The 12,075-nt window shown below is 35.7% G+C and overlaps 1 protein-coding gene across 6 annotated transcripts in view; it reads left to right on the top strand.

Moving 5' to 3' along the window:
* Nucleotides 1–12,075, top strand: part of LOC101329460 (complement factor H) — a 125,345-nt gene that overhangs the window by 57,696 nt on the left and 55,574 nt on the right. For all 6 annotated transcript variants that reach the window (XM_033850539.2, XM_073800172.1, XM_073800175.1 and 3 more), the window contains 2 exons: nucleotides 828–1,007; nucleotides 1,447–1,623. In XM_033850539.2, coding sequence (XP_033706430.1) covers nucleotides 828–1,007; nucleotides 1,447–1,623 — 357 coding nt within the window. The remainder of the gene's footprint in view (nucleotides 1–827; nucleotides 1,008–1,446; nucleotides 1,624–12,075) is intronic.

The following is a 12,075-nucleotide window of genomic DNA, read 5'->3' as shown; positions in this document are numbered from 1 at the left end:
AGAATACATGTGAAAATCACTCAATATATAAGAATAACAATAAATGTAATTATATTAGACCTCATTTAAAATATTTATAAGAAACAGTGAAAAAACATCATTCTCCAATTAAAATTAGAAATAAGCATTCAAGTGTTTCCCTTAATCGTAACCATTTGGATATTAAGAATTATTCATTCATTGTTCATTTCTCTGATTAGATAAAGAAGGGAAAATATGCCTTAATGTCTAGTTTGAGAGTTAAGTAAGAATGTTTTTTTTCTGTGTAATGTGATCAGTGGATCAATGGATCAACTGTTGTGCTTCTCTACACTTATCACACATTTCCAATAAATAGAAAAGTAAACTAATGAGTGTTATTCTAAAAACAAAAACTGTTTTCCTACATTGACTTGGTCTGAGAATAAAAGCCAGGATCCTGATTTTTGATGAGAATGAAAGAGAAAGAAAAAGAAGACAGATGAGCTGCATGGTAAAATTTGTACTTTCATCTCTCGATTAAGATGCCAATTTAGTCAACCAAGGCTAGGACTTATGTACTTAAGGATAATTAAATCAATAGCTCTGTATAGTTTTCTACCAAGAGAGCTCACATATAAATTTTATGTAATATGACCCACAAGACATAATTTGATCTTCATTAGCAAGGACCTCCTTACATACCTCAGTCATCTGAGTTTTCTATAACTTTTCTTTTCCTAGAAACTCTAATGCAATGAGGGTAATTAAGCTAATAGGAATATAATTCATAGATGAAACATCTGATCTCTAATTTGATTGCTTACTAAGGTAAAACATTATTCATACCGTTTTTTTTTTATTCCAAGTTAAACCTTGCGATTTTCCAGTAATAAAACATGGAAGCATTTATGAACATAGGGGATACTTTCCAGTAAGCTTAGGTCATTGGATCCGCTTTGACTGTGATCAGTATTTTGTGCCACAAGATCGCCGGCCTTACCTTACATGCACACGAAATGGATGGTCTCCAGAAGTACCGTGCCTCAGTAAGTAAACCTCTTAATTTTATGTGTATAAATCTTCCAAAGAGTGGAGAAACAATAGTACATAAGTGAGTACAATTAAGTCTTACACGACAAAAATAAGGCCAAGGGTCAAGTTCTGTGAGCAAAAAGACCCAAATAAGCCTTCTTTTTATGAGGAGCTCTCCATGGAAATCACATGAGAAATATAGAGACTTTATAAGAATATCTGCATCATTTACACATATTGTAATTATAAAAACTAAAGATAAATAACATGGTATATTGATTTTTTTTTCTTTTTTAACAAACACTTGGTAGTAGCTTTCATTTTCATTAAGTTATTTGTTCTTTTTGAATACTAATGCATTGTCAGGTAAATACCATAAAGTTAATTTTTAATGTGCTATTTTACCAAATATATGTTATTTTTTTTCTTTTCTCTTGTCTTTATGATCCTTAGGACAATGTATTTTCAATTACTTGCACAATGGACGTTACCCAAATTACGGAACAAAGGTGTTACAAGGTAAAACTGTGAGAGTTCACTGCTATGATGGCTACAGTCTTCAGAATAACCAGAACACAATGACCTGTACAGAGAATGGCTGGTCTCCTCCTCCCAGATGCATCCGTGTCAGTGAGTAAACTGGTCCAAGATCCCAGTATATTTATAATTTTCTAAGACTCCGCTATATTATCCACTGCAAAATGTTTTTATCAACTTTTTCTTGTTTTGCCAAAGGACTTATTTAGTTTTATTTTTTACAAGTGTGTGTGAGTGTATGTACAGACTTCTTGATAAGTATATAACAAAATAAATGTGCCTATTGATAGACATCAGTCAAGAATACAGGGGAAAAAAAAAAAACACAAAGAAGAAACCTATAATAACAGAGAGATGTCAGCAAGATGGCCGAATAGGAGTTTTACTGTCTCTCCTGATACAAACTTTGACAATCATGAATCGATAAGAATATCTTTGTGGGATTCTAGGAGTCTAGCAGAGAAATTATAGCACACTGTTGGAGCACAGAGATTCAAGACTGAATGCATCAAAGAAGGTTAGAGGAACAGTTTCACTTTACCTGTGTCACCTCTCCCCTAAAGTAGCACAGCTTAGTGCCCAGAGAGACCCCCTCAGCACAGGATTTCACCTGTGGGGGAAAACAAGAGCATGTGAGTAAGGGCCAGCTTCCTCAACTTGCAATGCTGATCAAAAGGCCCACTTCTGTTTCACCCAGTCCGGAATAATGGGGTAATCTGCATGACTGAGGGGTGGGGAGAGGCCAGGAGTACAGCATCCAGGGCTAGAATTCATCAAGAGACAAGGATCCTACTGACCATTTTGTAGACACCACCAGCTGGCTGAGGTAGAGGTGAAGAAGTTCAAGAAGATGACAGAGGGCCTGGGGCCCAGCATCATCAGGGACCTCGCTGTGGCAGGACTGGAGATGCAGGTAAAACTGCTCCAGAGCCTGGGCCTAAAATCAACCCTCATCACCGATGGCTCCACTCCCATCAACCTCTTCAACAAAGCTTTGGATCTTCTGGGGCTCAGGTCTGAGGCCCAGCCCCCAGACAAGAAGGCAGCCTCGGGGCCCAGAGCCCAAGAGGGCTTGCTTCTCCCCTCCACTGCTGGCTCTCTAACTCTTAGAAGCAACATGTCATGCCTTAGCCCCCTACTGCACTGACAAATAAAATTGACACTTCTGGGCATTTAAAAAAAAAGGAAGCCCACCCTCTAATCATTGCAGACACCTAGTTTGTGAATCCTTCTCACCCATGGGCACCCTCAACACATCCACATCCCGCTGCCCCATGGCCAGCTCCCTGTGTATGTCCCCAAGGTGGCGATGCAAACTTTTGCAGATGACTAGTGAGACATCTAGAAGCCAGCCTGACCCTGTGGGATTGTGAGAAAATACACAAACATGAGCATTTGTCATTGCCCCAGGGAAAGCAACCAGGAAGCTGTCAGCACACAGACTGGCTTTGCCAGATAGAGGGAAGCATACAATCTTCAAAATTCTCTCCCACAGGGATCAAGATGTGTGGAACTGGTGTGTCCTTAAAAAAGGTCTGGAAAAGCCTGTAGCAGTGTGACAGAATGTATTTTCCTCCCCGGTCAGTCTGTAAAGACTGGAGGAAGCAATTGCTTCTTTAAGTGTGAAGACAGCAACAGGCGACTTCAAGAAACAAAAAAATCAAAGGACTACAGTACAGACAAAGGAGCATATTAGTTTTCTGTTAACTGACCTCAAATAATGGATATGTACAATTTATCTGATAGATGCTTCAATATAGTTACTTTAAAGAACTTCACTGAGATGCAAGAAAACACAGGCAATTCAAAGAAGTCAGATAAACAATAATTGAACAAAACAAGAAGTTTAACAGCGAGATAGAAAACATAAAAAAACAAAACAGTAATTCTGAAAGTGAAGAATACAATGAATGAAGTGATAAATACAGTGGAGAGCATCAACCACAAACTATCAAGCAGAAAAAAAAACTCATTTGAAAGTATCCTGTCAGAGTGAAGAAAGCCTACAGGAATTATTGGAGACCATCAAGAGAAACATTGTAGAGATTATGGGTGTCCCAGGAGAAGAATGGGAGAAAGAGCAGAATGTTTATTTAAAGAAATAATGGCTGGGAAGACATGGACATTCAAGATCATGCATTTCATAAGTCCCCAAACAGATTCAAACAAGAGGTATTCTATATACAAGACACATTGTAAAAAACTGTCTAAAATCAAAGGCAAAGAGAATTTTTGAAGCTGAGAGAAAAACCTCCACAAACAAAAGGGATTCCCCATAAAGATATAAGCAGGTTAATAAAACTGCAGAAACACTGCACACCAGGAGAGAGAGGGATGAAATATTCAAATTACTGAAAGAAAAAGACCTGCAACTGAAGAATTATTTGCCTGGAAAAGCAGTCTTGTAGCAATGAACAGAATATAAAGACTTTCCCAGACGAATAAAAACTGAAGGAATTCATTAGTACTAGATCTGTCTTACAAGAAATGCTGAAAGGAGTTCTTCAAGCTGAAAGAAAAGGATATTAATTAGTAATGTGAACCCATGAAAATATACAACACATACAAAATAATGTAAATTGTGATATCAAAAACAAAATAGGTGGGGAGGAAAGTGAAAGCGTAAAGTGTGTATGCAATCAAAGTGAATTTGTTGTCAGTTACAAATAGACTGTTAAACCTATAAGATATTTTGTGTAAGCCTTGTGGTAACCACAAAACAAAACCTATTTTAGATACACAAAAGATAAAGGAATCAAAGTGTACCACTACAGAAAATCATGAATTCTCTAAGAAAGGGTGCAAGAGAAAGACCAAGGAACAATATTTACTATATAGTGGCCAGAAAACAGTTAATGAGATTGTATTAGTAAGTCCTTACCTATCAATAATAACATTAAAAGTAAATGCATTCTATTCTCCAATCAAAAGGCATAGAGAGTGCATTAAAAAAAAAAAGGGAGAACAAACAGAAGATCCAACTATAAACTACCTAGAGGTAAAACTAAACTGAAACTCACTTCAGCATTTAGGACACCCAAAGGCTAAAGTGAATGAAAAGACAATATTCCATGCAAATGGACATCAAAAAAGAGCAGGGATAGCAATAGTTATTTCAGAAAAATAGACTTTTAGTCAAAACTGTAAACAAGAGACAAGGAGGGATCAAATCAAGAGGATTTAACAACTGTAAATATATATGTATCCAGCATGGGAGCACCTAAGTACATTAAGCAAATTCTAACAGCTCTAAACAGAGAAATAGCAGTATAATAATAGTAGGGGAGTTCAATACTCTACTTTCAAAAATGGGTAGATCGTTCACCCAGAAAATCAATAAAGAGCAATTCGACTGGAACCAAACTTAAACAAATGTACCTAACAGACATATCAGAACATTCCATTCAACAGCAGAATATATATTCATCCTAAGCATACAAAGAACATTCTCCAGGAGAGATAACATGCTAGGTCACAAAACAAGCCTTAAAAACCTTAAGATGATTGAAAGTATACCAAACATTTTTTGGACCACAATTGTATGAAACTAAACAATCAGTAACAGGAAGAAAAGTAGAAAACTGACAGTATGTGGAAACAAAACATTTCTCAACAATGGGTCAAAATAGATATCAGGGAGAAATAAAAATAAATTCTAAAGGAAATGAAAATTTAAGCACAACAAAAGCAGTCCTATGAGGAGAATTTATAGTGATAAAATCATACATTAAGAAAAAAGGAAGATCTGCAAAAAACAAGCCAATTTTATACTCAAAGAAAAAGAACAAACTAAGCATGAAGTTAGCAGAAAGAAGGAAATAACAAAGATCAGAACAGAAATATATGAAATAGAGGCCAGAAAATACAACAGAAAAGATCACAACATACCTGCTTTTGCAAAAAGATAAACAAAATGAACAAACCTAAAGCTAGATTAAGGAAAAAAAAAGAGATAAAACTCATATAAGTTAAATCAGAAATGAAAGATGAGACATTACAATTGATGCCACAGCAATGCCAAGGATCATAAAAGACAACTATGAACTATCATATGCCAACAAATTGGATAACCTAGAAGAAATGGATAAGTTCCTAGAAACTTATAATTCAACAATACTAACTCACTTAACAATAGAAAATCTGAACAGAATAAAATTAGAAATAAAATTGAATCAGAAATTTAAAATCTTCCAATGAAGTAAAGCTCAGGACCAGATGATCTTATTGGTAAATTATACCAAGGATTTAAATAAATGCCAATCCTTCTCAAACCATTCAACAAAACCCAATGGCATATTTTACATAAGTAAAATAAATAATCCTAAAATTCATATGGAAACACAAAATACCCCCTTTTCTTGAGAAAGAACAACAAAGCTGGAGGCATTACACTTCCTGATTTCAAACTATAGTTTGAGAGCAATAGTAATCAAAATAGTATGATTCTGGCATAAATAATAGACACATAGCCAATGGAATAGAATTGAAACCCAGAAATAAGCCCATGTGTCACCTAATATTTAACAAGGCAATCAAAAATACACAATGGGGGCTTCCCTGGTGGCGCAGTGGTTGAGAGTCCGCCTGCCGATGCAGGGGACACGGGTTCGTGCCCCATTCCGGGAAGATCCCACATGCCGCGGAGCGGCTGGGCTTGTGAGCCATGGCCACTGAGCCTGCGCGTCCGGAGCCTGTGCTCCGCAATGGGAGCAACGGGAGAGGCCACAACAGTGAGAGGCCCGCGTACCGTAAAAAACAAAAACAAAAAACAAACAAACAAACAAAAAAATACACAATGGGGAAATGATGGTGTCTTTAGTAAATGGTGCTGGGAAAACTGGATACGTACAAATAAGAATGAAATTGGACCCCTATATGAAAACACCAACAAAAATTAACTCTAAATGAATTAGAGACTTAAATATAAGCCCTGAAACCATAAATGTCATAAAAGAAAACTTGGGGAACTAGTTTCTTGACATTGGTTTGGGCAATGATATTTTTTGATATGTCACCAAAAGCACAAGTAACAAAAACAAAATTTAAGTGGGACTGTATTAAACTAAAATTTCTGTTCAGCAAATCAACAAATGAAAAGGTAAACTATGGAACTGAAAACCATATATCTAATAAGAGGACTAAAAAAAGGACTTTTACAACTCAATAGCAGAAAAATCAAATAATCTGATTTAAAAATGAGCAAAGGATCTGAGTGGACATTTTTCTGAAGAATACACGCAAATGGCCAACAAATACATGAGTAGATAGTAAAACAATTACTAATCTTCAGGGAAATACAAATCAAAACCACAATGAGTTATTACCTCACACCTTTTAGAATGTCTTTTATCAAAAAATATAAGTGTTGGGCTTCCCTGGTGGCGCAGTGGTTGAGAGTCTGCCTGCTGATGCAGGGGACGCGAGTTCGTGCCCCGGTCCGGGAAGATCCCACATGCCTCAGAGCAGCTGGGCCCGTGAGCCATGGCCGCTGAGCCTGCATGTCCGGAGCCTGTGCTCCGCAACGGGAGAGGCCACAACACTGAGAGGGCCGCGTACCGCAAAAAAAAAAAAAAAAAAGTATATATATATATATATATATATATATATAAGTGTTGGCAAGGATGTGGAGAAAAGGGAATCCTTGTACACTTCGGTTGGAATTTAATTTGTTACAACTCTATGGAAATCAGTGTGGAATTTCCTCAAAAAAATTAATAGAACTTTCACATGACCCAGCAATCTCATTCCTAGGTATGTATCCAACAGAAATAAAATCAATATCTCAAAGACATATCTGCAGTCCCATGTTCATTTTAGCATTATTCACAGTATCCAAGCTTTGGAAACAACTTAGGGGTCAGCAAATAAATAAATAAATAAAAGAATAAATAAAGATGTGATCTATATATGTAAAATGGAATATTACTCAGCCACAAGAAAGAAAAGAAGTCCTGCCATTTGATACAACATGGACGAACATAGAGGACATTATGCTAAGTGAAATAAGAAAGAAAGAAAGAAGGAAGGAAGGAAGGAAGGGGGAAAGAGAGAGAGAGAGAAAGGGAAAGAAAAGATTGAATTCATAGAAACAAAGAGAAGGAAGGAAGAAAAGGAAGGGAGAAAGGAAGGAAGGAAGGAAGGGAGAAAGAAAGAAAGAAGAAAGAAAGAGAGAAAGAGAAAGAAGAAAGAAAGAAAGAAAGGAAAGAAAGAAAGAAAAAGAAAGAAAGAAAGGAAAGAAAGAAAGAAAGAAAGAAAGAAAGAAAGAAAAGAAAAGAAAGAAAGGGTGGAATGGTAGTTACAAGGACATGAAGGTGAGGGAAATGGGGAGATGCTGGTCCAAAGGTGTAAGGTTTCATTTATAATATGAATAATTCTGGGGATGTACAGCTTGGTGATATAGTTAATAATACTATACTGTATGCTTGAAATTTGCTAAGAGAGTAGATTTACAGCATTCCAAGCACACATACAAAGAAAAGGTAATATGTGAGGTGATAGATGTGTTAATTAACCCTATTGTGATAAATGTATATGTATATCAAATCATCTCATTGTATACACTATACATATAAAGTTTTAATTGTTAAGTATACATCAATTAAGCTAGGGGGATACCTACAACATACACAAAAGATAAAAAGAAAGTAAAAAATTACAAAACAATCAAATAACAATGAAAGGTAGAAAGACATTGAAAAAGCAATTGCAGAGTAAGCTAGTTAACAAAATATCAATATAAGTGCTCACTTATAATGATTAATTTAAATTTAAATGGACTACACTCACCTATCAAAAGGAATAGAACACCTGAATGGTTAAAAGAACAAGACTTAATAATTTGCTGTCTATAAAAGGCTTATTTTAGAATTAAAGACACAGATGGGCTAAACATGAACATACGGAAAATGATATTCATGCAAATAAAAGCCAAAAGACAGCAGGAGGGGCTGTCAGAAAAAATTGACTTTTTGTCTAAACTGTTTCTTGCAACAAAGAAGGTTGTTATATAATAATAAAAGTGTCAAATCAACAGGAAAATGGATTATAAACATATAAACACCCACCATTAGAACTCCTAAATATATAAACCCAATATTCACAGGTCTGATTAGAAGAAATTGAGAGCAATACAATAATAGTAGGAGATTTTAATACTCCATTTTCAATATTGGATAGAATGTCCGGACAGAATTTTAATAAAGAAAAAGCAAAACTTTCCACTCAACAACAGAAGAATACACATTCTTCCCAAGTCCACATGGAATAATCTCTGGAAGGATATGACCTGTTTGGTCACAAAACAAGTCCTGACAAATTTTAGAAGAGAGAAATCGTGCCAAGTATCTTTTTTAACCACATTGAAATAAAACAAGAATACAGTAACAGAAAAAAAGAAGAAAAGAGAAAATCTACAGATATGTGCAAACTAAACAACAAACTCTTGAACAACAGTTTCATCAGAGAGGAAATCATAAGGAATTTTTTAAAAATCTTAAGACAAATGAGAACAAAATAGGACATACCAACAATAACGAGATACTGTAAAAGCAGTACTGAGGGAAGTTTTTATTATAAATGCATACATTAAAACAAAAGAAAGATCTTATGTAAACAACCTAAATTTATACTTTAAAGCACTAGAAAAAGAACAAACTAAGACCAAAGTTAGAGAAAGGAGGAAATAATGAAGATAAGAACAGAAATAAATCAAATGAAGAATAATAAAAAAAAAATCAACAAAATGAAAGGTTGGATTTTTGAAAAAATAAACAATATTGATAAAAGCTTAGCTAGACTAAAAAAGATAGACCACTCAAATTTATGACAAGTAAAATCAGAAATGAAAGAGGAGACATTATACAGGATGACTCAAGAATAAAGATAACCATAGGGACTAATGAACAAAAATATGCCAACAAATTTTATAACCTAGAAGAAATGGACAAATTCTGAGATACATATAACCTACCAAAACTGAGTCAAGAAAAATATATATAAAGTCTAAAATGTCCAACAACAAATAAGGAGATTGAAGCAAGTCTCCACCAAAAAAAAAACCTCCCGAAAGAGAAAATACTGGGAACAGATGGCTTCATGGGTGAATTCTTTGAAGCATTTAATAAGAATTGGTAACAATCCTACTAAAAACTCCTTAAAAATCAAAGAAAATTTACATTCCCACCAACAGTGTTCCCTTTTCTCCACACCCTCTCCAGCATTTATTGTTTGTAGATTTTTTGATGATGGCCATTCTGACTGGTGTGAGATGATATCTCATTGTAGTTTTGATTTGTATTTCTCTAATGATTAATGATGTTGAGCATTCTTTCATGTGTTTGTTGGCAATCTGTATATCTTCTTTGGAGAATGTCTATTTAGGTCTTCTGCCCATTTTTGGATTGGGTTGTTTGTTTTTTTGTTATTGAGCTGCATGAGCCGCTTGTAAATTTTGGAGATTAATCCTTTGTCAGTTGCTTCATTTGCAAATATTTCCCCCCATTCTGAGGGTTGTCTTTTGGTCTTGTTTATGGTTTCCTTTGCTGTGCAAAAGCTTTGCAGTTTCATTAGGTCCCATTTGTTTATTTTTGATTTTATTTCCATTTCTCTAGGAGGTGGGTCAAAAAGGATCTTGCTGTGATTTATGTCATAGAGTGTTCTGCCTATGTTTTCCTCTAAGAGTTTGATAGTTTCTGGCCTTACATTTAGGTCTTTAATCCATTTTGAGCTTATTTTTGTGTATGGTGTTAGGGAGTGTTCTAATCTCATACTTTACAATGGAATATTACTCAGCCCTAAAAAGAAACGAAATTGAGTTATTTGTAGTGAGGTGGATGGACCTAGAGTCTGTCATACAGAGTGAAGTTAAGTCAGAAAGAGAAAAACAAATACCGTATGCTAAAACATATATATGGAATCTAAGAAAAAAAAAAAAAAAGGTCATGAAGAACCTAGGGGTAAGACAGGAATAAAGACACAGACCTACTAGAGAATGGACTTGAGGATATGGGGAGGGGGAAGGGTAAGCTGTGACAAAGTGAGAGAGTGGCATGGACATTATACACTACCAAATGTAAGGTAGATAGCTAGTGGGAAGCAGCCGCATAGCACAGGGAGATCAGCTCAGTGCTTTGTGACCACCTAGAGGGGTGGGATAGGGAGTGTGGGAGGGAGGGAGATGCAAGAGGGAAGAGATATGGGAACATATGTATATGTATAACTGATTCACTTTGTTATAAAGCAGAAACTAACACACCATTGTAAAGCAGTTATACTCCAATAAAGATGTTAAAAAAATAAACTTGGTTAGACTATGACTGTCCCAGATTAAAACAAAAAAAAAAATCAAAGAAAAGAGAATACTTCCAAACTCATTTTATGAGCTCAGCATCAGTCTGATAGCAAAGCTAAAGATACCATAAGCAGAGAAAACTATAGGCTTATAGAAAACTATAAGCAGAGAAAACTATAGATTAAAAAAAAAAAATCAAAGAAAAGAGAATACTTCCAAACTCATTTTGTGAGCCCAGCATCAGTCTGATAGCAAAGCTAAAGATACCATAAGCAGAGAAAACTATAGCTAAAGATACCATAAGCAGAGAAAACTATCTGAACACAGATGCAAAAAATTGTAGTACAATGATAAAAGAAATTAGACATAGATAAATGGAAACATATCCAGTGCTAGTGCATCAGAAGTTTGAGTGTTGTTAAAATATCCCTACTACCCAAAGTGATGGACAGATGCAATTCAGTCCCTACCAAAATCCCACTGGTGTTCTTTATAGAAATGGAAAAAAATCATAAAATTTGTATGGAACCACCAAAGGCCTGAATAGCCAAAGCAATCTTGAGCAAGAAAAAAAAGCTGAGGACATCATGCTTCCAGATTTCAAATATATTACAAAAATTACTGTAATCAAAATAGTATGCTACTGGCATAAAAACAAATATACAGTCCAATGGAAGAGAATACAAAGCCCAGAAATAAATCCATGCATTTATTAATAATACATAATTGAGACACAATCAACTTATCTATGACAAGGGTGCCTAGAATACACGACTGGGAAAGGATAGTCTCTTCAAATAGTTTTACTGAAACTGGATATCCACAGGCATAAGAAAAAAACTGGGACCTTATTTCACACCACATACAAAAATCGACTCAAAATATATTAAAGATTATATGTAAAGTCCCTTTATCATTATATAATGCCCTTCTTTGTCTTTTTGTTATAGACTTTGACTCTGGCTACCCCACCTTTCTTGGCATTTCCATTTGCAGGAAATATCTTTTTTCATCACCTCAATTTTAGTCTGTGTGTATCTTTTTTTTTTGCGGTACACGGGCCTCTCACTGTTGTGGCCTCTCCCGTTGCGGAGCACAGGCTCCGGACACACAGGCTCAGCGGCCATGGCTCACGGGCCCAGCTGCTCTGAGGCATGTGGGATCTTCCCGGACCGGGGCACAAACCCGTGTCCCCTGCATCGGCAGGTGAACTCTCAACCACTGCGCCACCAGGGAAGCCCTAGTCTGTGTGTATC

This window comes from Tursiops truncatus, chromosome 1, assembly GCF_011762595.2.
Source record: "Tursiops truncatus isolate mTurTru1 chromosome 1, mTurTru1.mat.Y, whole genome shotgun sequence".
NCBI lineage: Eukaryota > Metazoa > Chordata > Mammalia > Artiodactyla > Delphinidae > Tursiops > Tursiops truncatus.
This window is presented reverse-complemented; position numbering and strand designations above follow the sequence as displayed.